Source organism: Primulina tabacum, chromosome 5 (assembly GCF_025594145.1).
Source record: "Primulina tabacum isolate GXHZ01 chromosome 5, ASM2559414v2, whole genome shotgun sequence".
In the NCBI taxonomy this organism is placed as follows: Eukaryota; Viridiplantae; Streptophyta; class Magnoliopsida; order Lamiales; family Gesneriaceae; genus Primulina; species Primulina tabacum.
In genome coordinates this window covers 39,251,133-39,275,400 of record NC_134554.1, presented here as the reverse complement: position 1 = coordinate 39,275,400, position 24,268 = coordinate 39,251,133, and the positions used below count along the sequence as shown (strand labels likewise).

Below are 24,268 nucleotides of genomic sequence, written 5' to 3'. Positions count from 1 at the left end.
GTGCGTTTCAAGGATTACCAAAAAGTTTTCTAGCTTGATGATAATCGTAACAGAATAATTGCTCATGCCGCCGCCGCCGCCTTCTCTGATAAAAGAAAAGCCCACAGATTTTTCGAACAGTGAGCTTCCCATGATCTTCCGATTTTCATCCTGTGTTTGGGTAATGCCAATTCCAAGAATAAATGACCATCAATTCAAAGCAGCGGGTTTCTACTTGGTGTTGTGTGTAGGAACACTCAGATAGAATTTGGTGTTCTTGAAATCATCCAACATTGGATTGTATCCATCTTTGGTTCTCGTCTTTGAAGGGAGGCCGAATTCTTCCATAAATGAGGAAGTATCAAGCTGAATAAAATTAAAAACAGAGGGGAGAAACCACAAGACAACATCAGGAATTCTGTTGGCGGTATAAAGAACCATCTGTTAAGCATCAAGGCAGAAAAATTACAAGGGGTAAGATACTACTCCATCTACAAACTTGGTTTTTTGGCTAGGTTTAAACTCCTTGATTGGCATTGGCCATTGGTATGGTGATCTTTTATGTTTAATTTCTAATCTTTTACGTAAAATGAAGGGCTGTTTTTTTTTTTTTAAAAAAAAGTTAGTAGGCTCGTCTTTCAGCAAGGAGACATAAATTTAGAACAAGTTAAAACATCAAAAACTGGGGTCGGCACAACACAATTTGAAAATTGGAGCACTGTAAGACTTGAAGAGCAGCTAATTACCATGATTGTTCGCCTCTTTTTCCCCTTGGAAGACTTAGATTCATGTGGCTTTAGCCATCCAGAGCAGTAGTGATCCATTCTTTCCAAAAGCCCAAAATCTGTCGGAAAGAATATATCAGCATCGCCCTGTAGAAGAAAATAATATTAAAACATAAGAAGAATAACCAAGTGTCGTAAGAGAAAATCAACTGTAAGAAACTTTCAACTCAAAAATTGCTCATAGGACAGATGTATCTCTATCTGACAATACACACCCAAGTTTTCTCATCGGGAATGCACAATATCTAATATGGTTAGAATAGCTAGCTGATTATTTGATGTATACGAGAAGAGTCGCGCCATATGATAGGACACTTCAGAATGGTTGAAAAAATGAAAATAAGTCTATTCAGTTTTCAACAGATACAAACTCGCAATTTTAATTACACTGAATGTATATTAATGGTTTTGATATGACAGTCTCAGCAGAGTGACTAAATAGGACTCAATAATAAAAGACCACAGTTCCAGCAGCAATTAAGTAAGCCCACGGATTAAGGTCCATATTCAGTTGAAGAACTGGCCATAAGTCTGCATTCAGGAGCTATCAGTAAAATAAGTCAATTAAGGTCGTTTTTGCTGATATAAATCTCATTATCCAGCAATACGCTTTGGGTATATGACTTTTTCTATCCAAATTTTGTTAGCATCTTCATAATTCATAAGCCATCACATTACTTAACTAGGAGAAGGATGCGAAGTAGTTGAACATCAGAAACAACAAACAGAAAATGCACCTTTGCATCCAGATAATTATTGTGATCTGAGTTACTGCCATCTTTCTGCAACAAAAGGCAAAAGGACAAGCAGTTAAACTCCGGAGACCATCTTCCCATGGTACAACATACTTGAATTACTAATTTAAAGAGATGTCAATTTATCGATTATTTGATATACAAAACACAGTTTGACAGTAAAGTAATCAACTGAAACATTGTTTTACACCATTAAGCCACCAAGGATATGTAAAAACAGAAGGAAGATTCAGACATAAAGCAATGCACGTACCAAACTTACACACTAGGTCTATATAAATAAGTGACAGATCATATGACTCAGTCCAAGCTCTCAAACGGTCCAACTAACATATTTGATAGTATTTAAAGACTAATCCTCTACCATCAAGGTGGTCTTTTTTTTCAACTTAATCATTCATTGCATATTCTCAAGAATAAAGATTTAATCAAAACAACATGACATATAGATCAAGATGGTACTCCTAACTAAGATTTTAAGTATCATACTTTATTGGCATTTGCTGTACTTTCAATTCTAATTTTTTAAATTTATGTAGTATCTATTGTGTGTTGACATGCATTGCACGTCTATGCTGCTAGTTTACTAACAAGATAAAAAACATTATGGTATAGGTTTGCGATCCTTTCAAGCAATAACACTCCATGCGGAGAGTAAAAGAGCATTTCTATCACCTAAGTCAACCAGTAAACAAGATGTGTTTAAAGCATGAAACAACAAAGTTGAACAAAGAAATTTGTCATATAGTAACACACTTTGTTGTACCTTGCAAGCAACTAGTGGAGCACGTTCACCAGGTATTCTCACATCTGGAAGGAAACTGAAATCGGCTGTGATTAGAGACATCATTGGCAATGCACCATGCAAAACTTTGAGAAGTTTCTGTACATTAATTTAATTTCTCATTGCATCAACAGATTCAATTATATTAATAATCATGAAATAGTTGCTCCCTGTAAAAAAAAACTAGTTACTCATTGTGAATATTTTCTTACCAAACAACCAGTCGGTAACCAGGATCTCCGAGGCTTTGGCAAAAGTTTAGCCCAAAGACTTTTGGCAGATAGAACTCCCAAGGTTCCACGAGTAATGCCATCTTTTGGCAAACCCATGACCTCCATGCAACTTGTTATAAGTGGATCTTCTAGTGGCTTATACAATTCGCAGAGTTCTGACCTATCGATGAACACAACAAAGATAATTATACACAGCTTCCATGAATCGGAAATTTTTATTACAAACATCATGAATAAAAAACAATTCTTAATTTCAATATTAGCCACTGTAACTGGAGAATCAGAATGTTAAAAGGTTGGAATAGCAGAGAAATAAAATTTAAGATCGGAATCAAGAGACAGCTCCTCCAAGAAAGCACAAATACCAACGTCATTTGAACAAACTAGTCTAAAATTTATTTAGCACTGAAAAACATCAAAAGTGAATTAATATCAGGAGTGGAACTCTCTAGGAACTTAGTTGATTTATCCGGATTGGCCATGCCCCAAGATACCACTCATGGTACGGATTGCTATTCACAGGATAATCTTTCGTGATCACTATCCTGTACCTATAAAAACAGATTCATTCTTATAAGCCAAATTGAATTCCTTACTTGGTAGCAGCTCATGCTGGTCATGATAGAAGTTTAAGCACATGCTCAGTTTGTATCTTTAGTTTGTATCACAACTTTATTCCTCTGGTTGTGTGACATAATAAAAATTTCTGAAGGATACTAGATAAATTTAAAATTAAATCTGTCACTCTTCAAACTTACACAACCTACGAGAATTAAAGGGTGCACTTGTTAGTTCATGGACCAGAGAGCAAAGACATGGAATAATTTTGCCTGAATGTATGATGAAACAATCAGTAGATTTTTACATGCACAAATAGATTGTATATGATGTTAATTCATGGCAGATTATCATTAGATAGTTGGTATTTTTATTCATGTTATTTTGATGAGTAGACAAACAAATAAGACATGCACGCTTCACAACACAAGGACTTGACAATCATGCGGAGAGACAAAGAAAAGATGAGCTGATTAGTGCAAGATAGCCAACCACAGCAAATCTCTGGCATAGTTGCCTGATTATCATTTATCATATGCTGGTTGAGCAGAAAATTGCCATCAACATAAACCACCTTTGGCAAAACCTCCATGTTAAACCAACACAAAACCCTCTAGTTGCAGGAAAATAACAAGAAATCATGCGAACACAATAAACTTTGCGAGAAAATATAGATACATCACAATATAATGTCCAAACAGCATACTTGCCATGTTGCTTTTCAACCCATACTTCCATCCAATTTGAGATTTGATTCTCAGAGTAAATAAGATCGTGAGGAAGATTATCAAGCACCTATAGATATAAAAGGCATTTGGTTAGCTCATAGCTGTTAAGACTGATGTGTATGTAGGTTTGTCCTCGCATGGATTTTTCACGTCAACCATGCAAAGTTGGACAACCCACATTGATCTACCAATAATTCTCCGGTATGGAGAGAAACTTAAATTCTAAACAATAAACTTAAAAACCAGGATCTTAAAACCAGTAAAGACTATACCTCTAACATTATAACCCAGCAAGGTTGTTGCTCAATCCCTGTTTCAAAAACATAGATACTTAAAGCATTCATCATGATACTACTCTAACTCCTTTATGAGCTTGAAGATTTTTTCCTTTTTTATGAAACATAAAGGTAATCAAGTATGTAAAGGTTTTGAGGTACAAGAAAAAGCCTGCAGAAAAATAGCCAGCATACCCCATCCACTAGAGTCAGCAGCATCACGACATTCTACCTTGAACTTTTTCGAGTGACTACCTACTTCTCCAACAGTTTCTAGTTGTTTCTTCGCAAGTGAAGAACTGATTTCTACCGAGCTATGATAAATCAAAAGATTGTAGTCAATTTTACAACTAGAGCTAAAAGAAATGTACTTTTGCAAGTGGGCATACGAAGATATACAAACTTCAGTGCATCAGAAATCCTAAACCAGTGAAGGTGATAGGTGACTAGTTTTCAAAATAAAAAACACTTCGAAATTCGTTCAAAATGGCAAAGATTTATTTCAGCTATTTTGGGAAGAATTAGTTCATAATATGTGGTTAAATAAAACTCAGGAAATAAAACATTACACACATGCATGTAAAATGGACTCTTGCTTGAGCACATTACACACATGCATGTAAAATGGACTTGCTTGAGCACATTACACACATGTAAGCCATATTATCATAAACTCTTGTCGGAGCATTCAGCTTTATGTAATCCATTACACCCTTCGCACAAGTTCCTGAGCCACCTCCAATTTCATAAATCTGAAAAATAAAATAACAAAAGAAACAAATTGAGGTTTTAGAGAGGAACGATGTGAAAACATAACCCTTATAAATAGCTGCCATATACTAATTGTTCCAAAAAAGATTTTTTTAAAAAATGAAAATGTAATCAATTATGTAAAAGACCGTTATCAGATGGTCAGATGTCCAAACATGCAGTTAGAACTATGGAACATAACCATTGAAATGAAACATATCACTTGGGGATTCTGTGACCTAGACCACTATTTCCAGTTAGTCTACATATGGCTAACAATGTGATGACTAATTTTCAGAGAAGCATACTATACAGAAACCTGGCGGATGAGGCTTTCAAAATGGTACAGCGGTAAAAACAAACCACAAGGAGAATTTACTTTTGGAAGATGATGAAAAAGCATCATGGTGCATTGAAAGCAAATGGTGTAAAACAATGGTGTAACAACTAGGGTTATAAACTAACCGAGCTCCCATGAATTCGAAGTTGAATCCCATGTAAAACAATGGTGTAACAACTAGGGTTATAACCTAACAACTGTACTGAGAAAATAGGCACACTGACAACTAGATATATCATGCCATGAAATCCTAGTTGAAAAGTCATCCACAATTTATATAACCACATAAATAAGAGATAAGAAGTGCGTTTGGTACAATAATTGTCCATGTGGGGTAGAACAATCGAAACGTGGAGTTTGTCCTGCTGTACGATTTAAAATATTTGAGTTTTATCGTTATCACCAGCTGTAACTTTTAGTAAAACAGCAAAAGTTTGGCCCAACAATTGGTATTAGAGCGAGCTCGTGGGTTCAAGTCTCCCAATAAACATATTTCTATACTTCTTGCGGAGAGGAATGTTGGGTTAAACATGCATGAGTCATAGTAGTATTGAGATGAGTGACCTAATGGAAAAGTTCTCGTGTGTCAAGCTGTTGATGTTTCGCCGCTTGATCTGGTTGGTCAGGTGGACCGTAAAAGAATGACGCCAAATCTTACTAGGCCGACTATAAGAAAATGGTAAGACTGATATTTAAAAGATACGAGACAGCACCAACACATAGACAAGCACCTCCCCGGACTCATGGGTTTAACAGTCCGACCCATTAGCACCCAAGTAGGTTCACTTTGTGTTGCTACAAGTATAAGGAACTAAATTTGCGCTTTGCTAACAGCTACAACTTTTGCCCTAGTAGTACGAACTTGATCCTAACAAAATAAAACAAACAGAATTTATTTTATGGTTCTCACATGCAAATATGCAGCATCATCACTTCTTTATGTAAGAAATTCCAAGGGGTTTCTACAAATTCTTTAGAATCATCATGTTCAATTTAAGACTTTTTTGCTAAACTAAATTGGTCAGTTTCAAATGAAACCATATGAGAATAAATCAAGTAATACAGCAAAATGGCAAAGCTACGTACTTATCGTTGCAATCTGCTCTGACAAATACAGAACTCAAACTTACTTTCAGGGGTACAGAGAGGTTAGCCGTTCTCAATATTGCTTCAGCTATCCCATGAGCATACCATGGCTTCAAAAGAGAAGAACTAGAAAATTACTTTAAAATGAAAACATGAGAAACAAAATCATTAAGACAGAGAGGGATGTCATAAGTTTTTAACAGGAATGCAGGTACAAAAGGAATGTTAAACTTCCGGGTCACGCCCTTGCCATATTTTTCAGAATTGATCAAATGCCCCAAAATACTGGTCCCAATAATCCAGTCAATTATGCCCAAGGTAATCTTTGGACATGCAACTTGCCAAATGATGAAGTATCTGATAGAGGTAGTTGTTTCTCACAGATCAAGTTTCTATAACTCTTCAGATAAAAGATGCAAATAATAACAATACAGGTCAAAACAAATATAAATTGGTCAGCATGCGACCAGGATGTGAAAAGGTCTTCCAAAACTATCACAGCCAGACTTTTCAATTGAAGGGTTGTACCCAAGTAAATTTTCGCAGAGGCTAGAGCTACTTTCATGTAACTCCTTTCCACATATTCAGACAACAGTGCAACCGAACAAATGAATCGAATGACTGAAAGTTACATTCCAGCTTCCCCTCACATACCTTAAAAAGTTCGACAGGAGTAAACCACGATATATCACCCTGCTTGTAGATTTTATCCAAGTGTTTCATATAAGCTTTCCTGCCTGGAAAAAAGGCGAAACTTCTTACACAACCACGTTTCCAGCGAAAAGCAGCTGTATGACATTGCAATGTTTTATTTTTCTTTTAAAAAGACTTATGTAATCATGAACGGGCTCTTTTTAGTAATCACGAACTATGTTACTAACAGATCATTTTTTCTCCCACCATATAAAAAGTCATTAGACACCGGCAAAAAATCATTGCAGACAAGATTCTTAAACCGACAGAAAATGAGAGCAAATATTAGGTGAAGCAGAACCATTGAGAATGTCAATATAGAGGATGGCTTAATAGTTAAGTAAACAAAGGTTTCCAAGAGGCCGTATTTTTAAGTTGGTCTCAGAACTTAACTGAGAATAAATGAACCTAAAAGTTCAATTTACCAATATCTTTTAAAGGACTTTATAACCACGCATCATATTGAAATTTTTAAGATAATATAAACTATTAAACCTTCTCGGGGATGCCAGCAAAGAAGCGGAAACAATACACATCTTGCTGCGGACAGATCAGTCCTACTTCTGCCAATTCAATTTTGATAGGTGTTGTCCATAGATCTATTCCGATATACACTAAAAAATTCAGGTGGATACCCTTCTTACAGAGGTAACAGGTAATTCTGGTGTTAGGGACAACATAATTGAAATTATGGTTAAATAATTAATATTCGTTTTATACAAATCATTTGCGCCACCTATAAACAGCAGAAATATAAGTGGTATCAGACAAAAAAGTTTAATTTTCCAATAAACTGCATGGTCTTGAATTAAATTACTTGTAGTCCATATCTTCAACTGATAAGATGGGTCGACCAACTCCTTGTCATTCCATAGACTAACAAACATTTGCATAATTTTCAAACTTATAAATGTTCTTGGACAAACTTTTAGTCGAAACTCCTCCATTTCATTGTCGACCCAATTCTTTCTAATCAACGCGGATTTAATAATCCCACAACAGACACATGTTAGAGTAGATGTCCTACAAGCCAACGGTTGACTAGTGAATTTATTGACTCAAGTGTAATAAACAATCTTTATTTTAATATTATTTAATTTTTTATGGTTTCAGTTTGCTTTATCTGTATACCATGCAATCAGCAAAAATAAAGTCTTTGATGATACTTTAATACAAATGAATCGTAATTCGATATTGAAACTCATTTGTAAATACTGTATAATCTAAATTCGTTCATTGTCGATTCAGTCGTCTAAAAACAAGGATAAAGGCCGCTTGAGCTTGAAACTAGCATATGTGATGTTGTGTACCGTGTTTCATGGTAAGGGCATAGAGATGTCCAACCACACAGATGGGTAATCATACGATGATTGTACCGAACAATCCTCCCTCGGATTTTTCAAATGATTATCATTCATCGAGAGGAAAAATCCGTGGTTGTGATTGTACATAATTAGTCCTTACTACTTAGGACAACACTGAGACTCTACATACTAGGATTGTGCTTTGACTCGTTTACTGACTCCGCATGAGTCACAAGGTGGCGATGTTGGATGCAATTGCGAAATGTGTAGGAGCCAGTGCATTGTAGTCGGGGATTCACTGCTTAACTACAGGTGTGGATAACCTATGTGATCTAACGAAATAGTAGTGCATGAAATCTCTGGCCAGAGTGTGAGATGTACATTAGGGAAAGAGTTCCCTAGATGTGCATGCGATGACACTATAATATTTCATGATTGTATCACATAGCTATCGAATTAATATGCAACCCTCGATGAACCAATGGTTGCAGATTCGATCGGGATATATGAGATGAAGAGACCGTACTGTACGTTAATCATAACCGACTGGTTCTTGCAGCCATTATCAGTGATATCTAGGGAATCATGGGGCGATTTTACTAGACGCTCTTACCATGATTCGATGGGTTTAATCAGAAAATGGTTTATAACATTCTCATGATCAAATGTTGGTGCATGAAATGTGGGCAAATTAGGGTAAGCCCGACTAAAGGAAATTGTCCTGAATCATAAAGAGTTGTGAACCCACGGCTAGCTGTATCCCTAAACCATTGAAGGTCACACAAGCACTGGTTTACTTATTCCCGTTGAGATAATAAATTCAACGAGTTGAATTTATAAGAAATAAGTTTGATATAATCAATCGATAAGCTTATAAATAAAGTTTATAAAAGCTTTTTCACAAGATAGACATTGGCTCTTCCCCAATTTTCGAAGGCTGCTCTCAAAATCCCAAAATTTGCAAGAAAAAATTCGGCTTGTAGTATTGAGTCGATTTCTTCTTCGTGTTATAACTCTATGCAAAATATCTTATAATTTTATAGTGCATGTTAGACAAGGAATTAGTAATCCGGTCGTGGACCTGATTCAAATATTAAAAAAAGAGATTTGAAGAAAATTCGTAGGGATTTTCAACAAGAACTATAGCCGCTAACACCGGAATAGTTGGAGCCGAGTGAATCAATTCACTAAAGCTATATACTAAACATCCTTTGTATGTTTATGTTTAATTTAAATCATACGACTGTCCAAATATTTTTAATGTCAAAATAAAATTTTTAAATTTTCATTGCAATTTGGATGTGAGAAAACCGATGTCCCAACAACACAGACATTGCAACCATGTGTTTTGATTCCTACCCCCGAAAATCCCTCTGGACTATCAAAGCCTACCTTGGGCCAAAAAAAAAAAAAAGAACTACGAAAATAAAATTGATACTGGAGAAGCAACGCAACAAAGCTCAATAGAAATCCAAGTCAAACCATAGAACTCGTAATGCCAGTTTATCAGATGAACATGTTGAACGCAATTACAGTATATACTCGTTACCTTGAAGCTCGTTGAACTTGATGCTTCTATCAAGCACTCCAACTGATCCCGATCTTTGAGAAAAATACCCGTGATTTGGGTCATACAAAGCCGCGTGGATAAAATCCCTTACCTTCACACATTTACAAAAATAAAAAATGCCCAAGAAAAATCAAGCATCCATTCGAACAACAAAATGACCATTTTTACCACAGACACACGCGCATATATAATGAGGTGGAAATTACTAGAACCGGGGATTCACCGACAATCTGAGTCGAAAAGTAAGCTGGAGAAGCTGGAATCACTGTAAAAAAAATAAAAAATTCTGAGTTATACATAAGTAAGCGAAAAATCATTATCATCTCGAAATTCCCACACACAAATGAGACCTTTAGGAGACAATAGAAAAGATGGCAGGAGCTTGGAGGAGGCACGGCGAGCGGCCATTACAGTCTCTTCAGAGCTTTTGCTTGTTCCCTCGAAGGTTTTGCTTCAGATTCTCCGCAGGTTTAAGAATTTATTGAAAACGCGACTTTATGCACGTTAATTAAATAACAATTTTTTTTATAAATTAATATTCAAATGTAAAAAATACCAAAATTTTGATGGATATTATATTATATATAATATATTCATTTTTGAAGTTACCCTTAAAATAGCACCCTGAGGTATAATTTGGTGCATGTGATAAGAAAAAAATTGATAAATAATACTCTTTATCTTATGTTTGGTACCTTTTTAGAAAGACCATGATAATATAATGAGCCCGTGATAAATAATTTTATATTGGAGATAAAATATCCCTTTTATGAGATGTGATAATTTTAATCTAATGATAAAAACACCACAAATGACCTAATTGCCCTCAATATATAAAAATCCTAAACCATATTGTTCTCTCATTTCACTCGTAGGTAGAAATTAAAATCAAATAAATGTTTTTATTTATTTTTATATATTATATAATATGATAATTATATAAATGAACTCGAGATAATTATATAAATGATTTGTATAAATCTCAATAAAATTATTAGTATTACTCGATTAACCTTAAAAATTTATATTTGACTTGACTCACAAAATTAAGGGCTCAATTATCATATTATATAATATATAAAATTAGGTATAAAAAAATCATGCAAGCACTGTCGGCGCATGAACAGATAAGAAATATGAACTCAAGCAACACCTTTGAAATTATAAAATTTATTATGATAAGGTTTATTTTGTCATTACAATATAATATATAAATGTAATCACTCTTATTAAAATCATACCAAACATTAAATATAATATCATATATCTTATTTATCATTAACTTATCCTTATATTATATATCACATGTTTATCCTATCATGTGTAATAATTGACGTGAGCTACAACATTAAATATGCTAATAGGATCAGTGTAAGTGTTTAGAAAGAGTTTGAATAAATCTTGCTTTAATCGAATTTAGTTGTGTTAACAACCTAAATTCTGATATTCTATTGTGTCAATGTCAATTAGCTAACATATAGATTGTGCGGAATAAAGCCTGACCGACAAATAGAACAATTGGGTTTTCAAATGCAAAGGGTAAAACTGATTTGAAAAATAAATATCACAAAGTTTATTTCTGGGTGTTCGGAGAATTGAATAGCTTTTGTGTCATCTCTTCTTCTTTTTTGGAAAGGATATCAACTAGAAGAATTTGGATAATACAAGCAGTTTCCAAAATCCTAATTCAGTTTGTTCTTGACATTGTCAAATCAAAACTCCTAATATAACCTTTACAAAATGAACAGTATGCAAACTGTTACAACAATGATTTAACAAAGTAAATCTTAGCCCAATTGATTTTCAATGATCAGATAAAATTCTGTGTAGAGTGTGCTTGATTGAGTTTAGTTCAGTTTAGCTCTTGAATAATTTTTCACGGTAGATTGCAAGAATGTATGAAAGAATCAGCAGCTACTAAATTGGTCTTCACTTCTATTTATAGACTATGATTCCAACTGGTAGATTAAATGATGTAATCTCATTTGATTACGGCATTCGTGGAAGAATAGTCAATGAAACTATTGATGTAAAATTTAATTGAATTTTGCGTTTTCCTGCACTGTACTGAAAACATATCTTGAGATGGTACGTCGTGAAGTTAATCTTCTTTGTGTATGTTAATGAAGATTATATATTGTATTTATCAAACTAATTGTTTCTTTGAAGGATTCTTGCAATGCCTACTTCTCTTGTGGATTGGAGAACTATTTGGGTACTTCTATAAACTTTGTGTTTGTGTGTGCTTATTTGTTATTTTTTCCCTATGCCTACAACTAGTATTCCATTCGGTTGGATGAACATTTGGGGCCTTGGTCTGTTATTTCAACCTATTGTCATACCCAGATCGTATGTCTTAAGTTTTGTTTGTTTATAATTGAGTTTTAGTTAACAAATTTAATCAAATTTTCATTCGATGTCAATTTTTTCCTTTAGAGCTTCTTTCATTTAGTTTTCCATATTTTATTGTGAATAGGTTAAACAACCAATACATTTCAGGAGATTGTACTGTTGTTTTGTGGGAATAAGAAGTTGGGAAGAAAAGTCGAGCAAAGACTTCGATAAATTCTTTCAAGGAGGAATGGAGGATTTGGGGGAGTTACGTTTTACATGATCATAATGAGATTGCGATATCAAGTTTCTTTGACTAGTGAAAGGGCAAATGAAATTCTTGTACATAAAAGACTTGTGTTGCATATTTAGATATTCATTGATTTAGGAATGATAATTTCCCAATGTGTTATTAGAATTGATTTTCAAACCATTTATTGTAAATCTTGACGATATGCTGAAACACTGCATTTTTTTGGCCAACTGCACTTTCAGATAATGTGTACGTGCATAGAAGTATTTTGCATTAGCAATGTTTTATTTCCCGATTTGGAGCTGACATTCATTTAAAATAATGGCCACTTGCCGACTTGATCCCAAAATATGGGTATGTTTGTAGTGCAACAATATAAGTTTTAGACTTCCGTAATTGTTTTATTTCTTTAAACTTAGTTTTATCCATTTTTTTTTTATTTTATCTACTTTTTAGAATTTTAAAATTGCTAAATATTTTTTTTTAAATCTTCGTTTAAACTTTTGAATATTTAATTCATAATGTCCTAAAAATAACATGAAAATTAATTAACATAATTATATATATATGAATTGATCACGCGCAAGGAGGGGTTATTACATAATTATATTACAATAGATAAAAGAGAAACACATTAAAAAAATAAAATAGTTATTTAGTTGAATTTAATAATAATATTGGACTTAAAAAATAATTTTATTAAATGGTAAAATTGGCTTTACAACTTGATAATGTACCAATTAAACTTTTTCAATAGTTTATATATCAATTTGGCAATTAATCAATATTTCAGTGTACAAAAATGAATTGTAATCTTTTTAAAATATAAATGGTAGGGGATAAAATAAAATGTGAAGAAAAATTTAGTTATATAATTAGATGGTTAAAAGGTACTTTCAATAATATATATTATTACTTTATTATAAAACTTGAGACCTTATATATTTTTAAAAAAAAAATTGTTGTAATAGTCCGCTTGATGGTAATTTACATTCACGTTTAGTATGCTTCATATATATGTCATTAATTTCCTTTGACATTTTATAATTTGACACTTGACAAGTGGTGTAAGTGTAAAGAGTAAAGAGTTTTTCCATTGACATTTTATAATATTTATCTGTGAGACGAGTTAACCTTACCAATATTCACAATAAAAAAGTAATACTCTTAGCATAAAAAGTAATAATTTTTCATGGATGACCCAAATAAAATACATGTTTCACAAAATATGTGAGACCGTCTTATACAAGTTTTTGCTAAGTGTTAAATGCATAAAATTTAGTAAAAAGTGAATGTATATAGCCCGCCTGTATTTTTATTCAATTTCAGATTTACCTTTATTTGATTCAATAAAGAAGTTTATCATTGTAAATTTGTCAGATCAATATTTTTATAAAAATAATAATTAACTGTTCGTATGTTCGTAAAACTTTTTCTATAATCCAATAAACACCATTTTACCACTTAATATTTCATATTCCACATTTTTTTTCAATTTTATTTTCTCTCGTGCTATTTAAATTTTAAAAATAATTAACTTTCATTAAATTTTATTTTTTAAACAAACTACTCATTCCTCTATTTTTTATATGAACCACACATATATATCGCGTGTGCCACGAACTTATTATGGCATTTAAATGTTGGCACACTGGGGAATTTTTTTTATATAATTCCAAAAATATCATTCCACTACTCAACTTTATAATATTTTTTCCTTACACTTTCGATTTCAAAATTTACAAACTTTCATTTTAAAATTTCTAAAAAAATAACTACTAAAGTATTCGATTCATTTTAAAAGCATGGTCTTAAAAATTATTATAAATTACATTTTTATTTGTTTAATTTTATTAAATCTATACTATCTAATAATACATGAACCTCTCAGAATAATAATCACCTTGGTCATTTTATTGGATGGACAAAAATGTCCCTTCTTTTATACTTCAATAACTTTATTATTTAATACTTACTATCATGTTTCAACTTTATTTTTTAAATTTTTAAAAATAAAAAATGTAATTTATTTTTAGATGTAACATGAATTATTTATGCACACCAAAATCCGCATGCCGAATTACAAGTATACATAATGCTTAAAAAAGAAAATGAAAGTCCAATGATTAAAATTGAAATCCAAGAAAAAAAAATATATATATATAAATCATATATAAACAGAATCTTTGAAATAATTTTTTTAATTATAATTAAATCTGTACAAATAATTCCTAGCTAATGTTATATATATAAATCACATATTAATATTCTAGCCACGTTCTTCATGTAGGATGTAATTTTGATTTTATGGAATCTCGATATATTTTTTGGAATCTGAAAATTTCGTAAAATATGAAAATGATATAATAAATCTATAAAATCATTCCTCAATATATAATCTGAAATTTTTGTTAGTTGACTAGATAATGATGTTGATTTCTTTTTCTTTTTTTTATTTAACAGTATATTCAATTTTACAAATGCCAAAATTTGGCGGTAGATCATATAACATCTATCACCAAAATTTTCATTTAACCAAATGAATTACAAAAATCTCTTCACAAAAAGTTCCCTACATTTTAAAAATTGTGGCGATAAAGGTAATCCACCAAAGTTTCTCTAATTCAAAAAAAATCTGAAAAGACAAAAATCCATTTAAAATTTTAAAATACCTTAATCTGAAACATTTCCCTTCATATTAAAGTTTAAAGTATCGTAATATGAAGTGATAAACATCCAAATTTTTCTCAAATTCTCTCGTTCTCTCATCATTCATTTCTTCTTTCTACTCAAGATTGCTTTTTTTTTTTTTGGCTTTTGGAGGTGATTTATTTTCCTGCATGTGATTATTTCTTGCACTACCAAAATTTGTCGAACCTTCCTACATGGTCATACGGTTCTCTTGAATCTTGATCAATTGGAAATTTATAGATTAATGTAATCTGTTTCATACATGGCTCGTCACGTGTATTTAGGAACTCATATAAATTTTTGTATAAATTTTCATTTCTGAAATTTTTTTCGCTAACACCTAATTGACATACTATTTGAAGAGCAAAAAAGTTTTAATCAACTCCTTTCATCCATGATTTTATATTCGTTTGCTTTTCTTGTGTCCTTTTGAAATCAATTGCACTGATATTCCAATTAAAATTTATGCCTACAAGTCTTGAGCATTCTAAGAAATATCCGTTTTTGCATTGGTTGGCTCCCGAAATATTTGTGTTATATGATTTTGTATTGTAGTATTTGATTATTGACTATGATAATCAAGGTTTATATTCTTTATTTGGTAATAAGTTTTTTTTAAAAAAAAAAAAACTTACTGTTTTGTTAATTATATACATTAATATTTATTTTCCGCGATTTTTTTCATTATTTTTCAGGTTTGATATCAAATATGGAAAATAAAAGAAAGCGAAAATTGCTTCAGAATATAAGTGGACGATCTCGTAGAGATGATACGAGTAATAGAGGACACGAAGATTAACTCGACTCACAAATCACTTAAATCAAATTCACTATTAGACCAACGAAGCGATGCAACACAAAACAGTAAAATGGAGTCAAGACAAAACTAGGAGCATAATCGAGGATGTTAAAAATATTTTTTGAGTATGAATTGTTGCTTATGTTTATAGCTTGAAAAAAATAATTATATTTTGCATATTATTTTAGGTCACAACGAGATAACACAATCATCCCAAAGCCAACGAAAGAAACGTGAGAAAACTAATTGTGAAGGGTGTTCATTCCTTAGCACCTTGTGACCGTTTAGTAGTAACATTTAATAAAAGAGGTCAACCTTATGGAGAAACGAAGCTGACGCTTGCCAATTTTGTGATCACCATTGTTCGTGATGGAAATGTTTTGCCCCTTGATTTCTTAGATTGGAGAAAAATGCCTAAGCATTGCTTGGATAATACATGAGAACGTTTAAAAGTAAGTTGATAAATATTATATTTCATACTTAATTCGAAACATTATTATAACTTTTTAAATGTTCACAAGCAAGTTTTGATATCCTCGATCAACATAGAGCTATTGTGATGCAGATGATGGGAGTTTCATGGAGGCGATGGAAGATCAAAGTTAAAGCTACTTCTTACGATCCAAATATTTCCATTAAGTGAACTTGTGTCAATTTGTCTCATTTCCCATGACCTTACGCCAGAAATATTGCAAACTTTGTGTCATCACTGGAAGTCTAATGAGGTTGTTCTTATTATGACAGATTTTTTTTACATGATTTTGTTATGGATAAATTTGATATAATTATATTTTTTCAGAAGACTTCAAGAATAAATGGAGAAAATAGGAGTAAAAAAAGAGGGATACATGCAAAAGGACAGACATATATTGCATCTTTGAAATATAAGTTTGTAAGTATTAGATCATAAAATCTCTTCACGAGTATTTTCATACTAATGATTTATTATATTACGTGTTTTTTTTATTTTTTACTTTTGGCATGTATAGATTAGATATAAGGGAGCGATTGTTAAACATATATGATTTAGGTAGTCAATTTTGTTAAGACATTTTTCATGCTTATTATTTGAAAATATTATCAAGATTTTATCATTGTATTGATATAATTCAATATAGGTGAGTCTTGGGCTATTATAACTTTCGCATATTTAATTAAAAAACTATTTTTTCTATATTTAGTTTCAAGAAAATGGCAGAAAACCAACTCGTATTGAAATATTACATTTGAGTCGACAAAGTAAAAAGAAATAAGGATCTCTCGTTGATGATGAAGCAATACGTACGAGTCGAGGTTATAATTGTTTCCACACTTTAAAATAGCTTCTCATTATTTTTTTATTTTATTGCCAAAATTTTTTGTTAGGATTTACTAAATGATACGGTGATGTAGCGTCACCTCCAAGACAAGCCCGAGGGAACACAATCAACAGAAGTTCACAAGGAAGCATTTCGGTTATAGTTTATTTACAATCTTATTTTGTTTTTTTAAATATAATTATACATTGTAAGATACTAATTATATGTATATTTTTCAGTGAAATATTTGGACTAGAGCATTCTGATCGAGTTCAATATCTAGGAGTTGGTGCATTATCTAGCCAAGTTTTCCTAGATCAGTATGTCTAGATTATTTTTAACACAGAGTATATACCTACTTTTGATGTTACTAATAAGTTACGAGAAATTAAAGATAAAATGAAGTATGGAAGAACAGAGATGAGAAGAAATGGAGCGGATGAGACAGATACATGAACATCAACTCCAAAATTTTACAAGAGTCATTCAAAGTATGATAATTGGAACTGCTGGAGGATCTCGTGAGCCTAAATTATTACCTACACATGTAGACACATATTGAATACTAATGAATTGATTCTAAAGTACTTATATAAACTCATAGTATTAAATTAAATTTATTTTCTAGATGGCAGCTATCATGATAGATATTATGCAGCAACAGATAAATACTCCACAAAATGCACATGAAAGTCGAAGATCTCCATCAATGTCAGCGTCGGACAATGATTACAAGAAATTTGAAAAACATGTTTATTTTATCCATTGAATTTGAAATATTTTGGGTTATTTTATATTAGAAATTGGAGTATTGTTGATAATTTGTGTGGATGATAGTGCTTTATTAATTAATGGTGTCATTTATTTTATGGATTGAAATATTAAATATGAAGTTTTTTTAATGTTTATTTGATGAATATTTGTGAGGCTCATTTACTCTAATGACAATTAATGATCAAACAATAATGGTTTGACTTAAAACTGCAGCGGAAAAAGGTTTAAAATACTTTAAAACGGACCTCAGGGCCTAGAAAAATTTCGGCATGACCTCCCCGTAAATAGGACATCCCGAAAACTCAAACAACATTTTATATCAAAATATACTCCAACTAGAGTCATTAAAACAAAATCGAAATTAAACAACCTATAGCCGCACTGGCCAGGACTAAACAGACATTAAAACTTACCAAATCATAAACATCACAGAGTCGACTCAGAACATCACAAAACAACCAATTACTACTACAGATACACGGGGCATCTCCCCGGAAAATAAACTACAATACAAGACTGAAACAAACCCAAGACATGCATATAGACTAACTGGGAGACTCCACTGAACAGAACCAAGCAATCCAACCTCAATCCCGAGCTCCACTGGCCGAACCTCGGCCTGATGCTGCAAAACGACTCGGGAGATCTACCATGGTGCCCAAAAGCAAGCACAACAGCCCCCCAGTACACAACTGAGGTTAGGATTCTGGTATGAAACAGTCCAACAATAACAACAATAACTTAAATCATGCATAATCATATAATGAAATGTGATATGCAATGCATGAAGGGCTCAACAAATAACCGGGATAATAGAAGCCAACAAACGATACGATAACAACTGGAATAATGCTCGAGCAACAACACAGGTGAGCTACATCGTCATGCAGCTAAACCGCCCTGCCAAGTATGCGAGGTATGCCAAGCTGTGCTGAAATAACACCCCTGACTCGGCCTCCATACAGCTGATACGATATATCAGGATGGCACAACATAACGAACTAGATGACACAACCCCAGCGCTCACCTCAAAAGGCTGCACTAACCACGGGATTGTTCAATCACATCTACGGTCCCATGTGTATAGGCCTATCAGCCACACAATGATCCCGAGATAAACAACAGTGCCAGATAACAACGGATATCAACAATGGCTAACAAGAACGATAGGGCTCAACATGAATGTCATAACTGTATGCCCGATGCTAAATGCCAATAATATGTCATAATAATAAACATAGATTACAACGAAGGCATTTAACAATTTACAACAGTCAACAAATCATAAACACGATCCGTGTAACATAGAATGACAATTAAACATAATTTATGTTTTATCGTCGTATGTTACCGAGCTGTAACATACCTATACCACGAAAATGATATTCAAGAATGATCAACTGAACTCTCTTAGCCTCGAAGATTTCCAATGACCGAACAAGGTCGAAGTTTACTCTAGTCGCTAGCGGTCTCGAGGCGATAACCCACCGGAAACTCGTCGGAGTTACTGTTCACGAGCTGAAAAATTCAGAAAACTAGCTAAATCGAACCAACAGCAGCAGCTACAAACATGCCTCGATTTGGGCTGAAACGAGCCTCAAAAGTGGCGATTCATGGTTCAAAAAGAAGCTACTAAAGTAAGGAAGAAAACCCCTCAAACCGTTCGAGATTTCGACGCCGGACGGTAAAGTTATGGCCTCTCCAATTTGAAGGTGATGAGGGTGACGGGATTGTGAAGAAAAAGGAAAACAAAGGCTACGGGAATGAGTTTGCTTCTTTCCCCTTTTCTTTAATTTAATAAAGTGGAGTATATGTGTAATAATTGACCACAACATTTAATAAATTGAGTCCATTTATCCGGATTTTACTTATTTTAAGAACTCGTGTGTTATTTAAACTCTATATGTATTTTATATCGTTAAATTCTCCGATATTCTAAAATACATATTTTTAACACACTTTTTGAATTTATTTGGTATAATTAATTATTTTAATTTACAACTCAATAATTATTTTAATTATGCCAAAATTACCGGATAATTAATTACAGGGCCTTACAATATTTATTTATCTATTTTATTGGTTGATGAATTGTTTATAAATAATGAATATTTGTTTTAAATAAAATATAGTAAAAGAGTAAATTATTGTTAAATCGGATTTAGAAGAAATTCCAAATAATTTTATAAAAATCATTTTAAATTATCGGCTCAAACATTGATTCTATATTTTTTGTTTTACGAACAATTTGAAACAACTTTTAAATTCACTGGTTGAAATACGGTCCTAAATTGCTCCAAATTTATAGCTACATGATTGGTTTCGAAGTGTTTTTAAAATTATTATTTCGAAGAATGATTAGAAATCGTTATAATATTCTTGGCTTCAGGAATAGTTCCAAAACGTTCCTACATCCAGTACCTTTTCAAAAGTGGTTTACAACTGCTCCTAAATTCATATATTTAGAAATGGTTGAATATTACTCCCACATCGACAACGTATAGGAACGGAGGAAAACCATTCTTTTTGCCAACTGTTTCCAAAGTGGTTTGACACTGGTCCTATATTTCTTGCTCCTATATCGATGACATATATGAGTGATTTGCAACCGCTCTTCAACTACTAACATCAATAGCGGTTGAAAATCGCACTTACAACTATGACGTGTAGGAGCGTTGTAAGACCGTTCTTACACCTCATGACTGTTAGTGCGCTTTGAAACTGCTCCGAAATCCATAACTACATAAATGTTTTGAAAAAACGTTGTGATATGCACGACGTGTATGATCGATGTCATACTATTCTTTAGTTGCTACCATCAATAGCGGTTGCAAAGCACTCTTATATTGATGGCGTGTAGGATCGGTGGATGACCGTTCTTACACCTCACTCTTTTTAGAACGCTTTGAAGCAGCTCCTAAATGCACAACTACGGGAGCGATCCAAAACCGCTGTAATATTCACAATGCGTACAATTGATTTCAAACCACGCTTTAATTGCCAACATCATTAGCGGTTGCAAATCGCTCTTATATCCGTGGCATGTAGGAGCGGTGTAAGGCTGTCCTTACACTTCACACCTTTTAGAACACTTTGAAACGGTTCCTAAATACACAACTACAAAAATGATTTGAAATTGTGTGTAAATATGCGTGACGGGTACGAGCATTATCAAACCGCACCTAAAATGAACGATAGAAGCGGTTCTTCAACTTGTGCCATCGGTTGAAAAAACCGATTCAATAATATGTAAGGGCATCAATAAGAGGAGCCATTTTGCAACCAGTGGTAAAAATGGTGGAGAGGTTAAAAACCGCTCTTAAAATTGAAAAAAAAATGTTTCTATAAGAGTATTTTTTGTAATGTCAATCATTAAAGTTTTCTTTGGAGAACATAGGAATTTTGATGAATGAAGTCATGATATTCAGAATGTTTAGAGACGAGAATCAACCCTCTCTGTTATCACTTGATAGAGTCAATGTAAGTGTTTAGAGTGATGACTTCGAATAAACACTTATGTAAATTTTTGCATTAATTGCATTCAATCTTATTTGAGTCATGATTGAACTCAAACTAGATTTAAACAACTTCAAATTTTTTTTAAAAAAACTTTTTTTCGCAGATGCAACAGTCACAAAATGTCAATAATATTCAGTATGTAATGGATGAATTCGAGAAACAATTCACTAATATTTCACCATCTGCTTTTGTGGGGACCCGAACCTAATCCATCTTCTTAATCATTATTAGGATAATTTAATTAATCTGGGTCTAAATTTTTTTTTAAAATACATATACGGAAACGTAAAGTAATCACTCTGATATAAATAACAACATAAAATACAGATCATGTACAACGTATGTTTATCCCAACTAGAGTTCAGCCACTACATCAAGTACTGAAAATCACTCCTACTCTAAGTTCGGACCTCCACGCTAATCTTGAATCTCTCATTCTCTTCGTGACCCTGATCATGTCCCACCTGTTGTCATGCACACATACAAACAAGACAACAGCCGGATAACTCCTGTGAGAAATACATCCCAGTATAAATATGTAAACATACAATCATATAAAATATATATAAAAGCATGAAACAGATATCTATAACATGTATCAAATCTGAAAGACATGAATCGATATAAAACTGTAACTCAAACTCTAGACTCATTATCTCATACTCGACTCATTTCTAATCTAGGGATCCCGATCTGAATAAGAATGCAACGTTCTCCCATCTACTTTACCCCAGCTAGATGGTGGTACGTTCTTAGTTTCAGACTTTGGCTGTCTATATCGAAGATCTGCAATAGGAGTCGGTCTTCTCCTCAGTATATCGATATATATCCAAAAGTCCAGTGACTTGGCGGTTCTGCCAAAGACTAGGCGGATCTGCCCAAATCTAATTCATGTTTTCCTATAGATCAATAGACTAAGCATATCAATATCAAGAATTGCAAATATCAATGCAATAATCATTCAGTATGTGATTTTGGGAAACTCAAGTCAAATCTAACTCGAGTTGTGCAATCCCGAATCAACATTGATTTATACATTTCTCTCTGTCAATCTGACTATGTCGAAGTCTCGAACTCAAATCTATCAATACTCAATCTGACAATGACAATAACGAGGAATACAATATCAATACCCCACTCAATCAATACTGGATATAATCAGAACTCAATCAAATTCTGTTTCAACAGCATAAATGTACAATCTCAATATACCCAGCAATATAAATCAATCAGATATCTATTCCCACAACTCATAATCAATACGATACAAATCTGATATCACATCCCAGTCAAATCAACTCTGAAATTCATAACAATTCTACACGGTATCCGTTCTTCAATCTGGTTTCGATTATACGATGTCTAACATATCAGAAACACCATATATGAATCATATCCGATTCTGGAAATATCATAATTTCAAGACATATCAGAACATAAGAAAACTTACGTCCAGTTGAAGCCTGCGTCGATAGAAACTTAGTACTGAAGTCGGATTGAAAATCAGACGACGAATCGAAATATAAAGGCGTAAGGATTTTCTGAAACTATTCTGTTCTCCTTTCTTCGTTTTCTCCATTTCTGAATGAAGGAATTCGTATATACATATATATATCCTAACTTGCATGGTTCAGCAACGTGTCATTTTCTTGGATATCGGTTGGCGCTCGGGCGGTCATAAATTTCCACTCGGGCGCTTGCTCGGCGCTCGGGCGGTTAAAACTTACCGCCCGGGCGCGAGGTGTTCTGCCTCCCGATTATTCATTGGCGCTCGGGCGGTCAAAAACTACCGCCCGGGCGCCACATCTTCTGTCCGAAGCATATTTTGTTGAACATTGGCGCTCGAGCGGCCACTTTCTACCGCTCGGGCGCCAATAGTTATGTCCAAAACTTTTACAATTCATATGTTTTGCCCAATGTGGTCTCGGAATGGCCCAGCTATAATCACATCAGTTCATAATCAATAATCTCATATTAATATAATCAAAATCTCGGGCATTACATTTCTCCCCCCCTAAGATACGATTTCGTCCCCGAAATCACATGCAATCAAATCAGATATCAGAAAGAAATATATAACAGAAGCTGAATCAAAATACTCACATCAGTGAAATAACTCGGGAAATCTCTGTCTCATGTCTGACTCTGTTTCCCAAGTAGCTTCTGCGATGCCATGACGACTCCACTGAACTTTCACAAGCAGAATAGTCTTCGTTCTGAGTTGCTTTTCCTTTCGATCGAGAATCTGAATCGGCTTCTCGAAATAACTCAGTGTCTCGTCCAGTTCGGCCTCGTCTGGCTGAATAACATGTGAAACATCAGAGAGATATTTCCTCAATAACGATACATGAAAGACATCATGTATCCCAGATAAAGAAGGCGGTAAGGCGAGTCGATAGGCACGATCTCTTATTTTCTCGAGAATCTCATAAGGCCCAATATATCGTGGAGACAGTTTTCCTTTCTTGCCAAATCTGACAACGCCTCTGAAAGGAGAAATCTTCAAGAATACCCGGTCTCCTGTCTCAAATACCAACAGTCTTTGTCGAACATTGGCATATTTGGCCTGTCTGTCCTGAGCTGCCTTCATTCTTTTCTGAATCAGTTTCACTTTCTCAGTCATATCTCTGATCATGTCAGGTCCAATCTCAGGAACCTCAGAGATATCGTTCAATACAAAGGGGATCTACACTTCTTCCCATACAACGCCTCGAAAGGAGCCATCTCAATACTCGTCTGATAGCTATTGTTGTATGAAAACTC

General features: G+C 33.4%; 1 protein-coding gene and 2 long non-coding RNA genes across 5 annotated transcripts; 2 read left to right on the top strand and 1 right to left on the bottom strand.

Annotated features, from left to right (window-relative positions):
• Positions 1–151: 151 nt before the first annotated feature.
• LOC142547633 (protein arginine methyltransferase NDUFAF7 homolog, mitochondrial) lies at positions 152–10,322 on the bottom strand. Of its 3 annotated transcripts, none has more exons than XM_075656004.1 (14): positions 10,191–10,322; positions 10,047–10,105; positions 9,820–9,931; positions 6,928–7,010; positions 6,318–6,383; positions 4,749–4,849; positions 4,293–4,411; positions 4,095–4,132; positions 3,801–3,889; positions 2,516–2,696; positions 2,286–2,402; positions 1,502–1,546; positions 726–851; positions 152–345 (listed from the first exon to the last, which is right to left on the bottom strand). In XM_075656004.1, exons 1-14 carry the CDS (start codon positions 10,246–10,248, stop codon positions 211–213), a joined length of 1,329 nt encoding a protein of 442 aa, XP_075512119.1. In that variant the 5' UTR covers positions 10,249–10,322; the 3' UTR covers positions 152–210. The 3 variants fall into 3 exon arrangements, with proteins under 3 accessions (XP_075512119.1, XP_075512121.1, XP_075512120.1); XM_075656006.1 differs by having other exon boundaries at positions 10,064–10,105; positions 10,191–10,281; XM_075656005.1 differs by having other exon boundaries at positions 10,009–10,105; positions 10,191–10,280.
• Positions 7,017–9,687, top strand: LOC142547634 (uncharacterized). Its single transcript, XR_012820707.1, has 2 exons — positions 7,017–7,974; positions 9,601–9,687. It is a non-coding gene; the product is annotated as an uncharacterized LOC142547634 (long non-coding RNA).
• A 1,542-nt stretch (positions 10,323–11,864) lies between the features above and the next one.
• LOC142545002 (uncharacterized) lies at positions 11,865–12,400 on the top strand. The gene is made up of 2 exons (XR_012820189.1): positions 11,865–12,055; positions 12,317–12,400. It is a non-coding gene; the product is annotated as an uncharacterized LOC142545002 (long non-coding RNA).
• The last annotated feature ends 11,868 nt before the right edge of the window (positions 12,401–24,268 follow it).

Bases quoted from the DNA above. Each gene is read 5' to 3' on its own strand.
- LOC142547633 (XM_075656004.1), bottom strand. From the start codon at position 10,248: ATGGCCGCTCGCCGTGCCTCCTCCAAGCTCCTGCCATCTTTTCTATTG. The intron at 9,932-10,046 runs GTAATTTCCACC...AAATGTGTGAAG, and splicing joins TCGGTGAATCCCCGGTTCTA to GTAAGGGATTTTATCCACGC. The intron at 852-1,501 runs GTGCATTTTCTG...TTTCTTCTACAG, and splicing joins ATAATTATCTGGATGCAAAG to GGCGATGCTGATATATTCTT.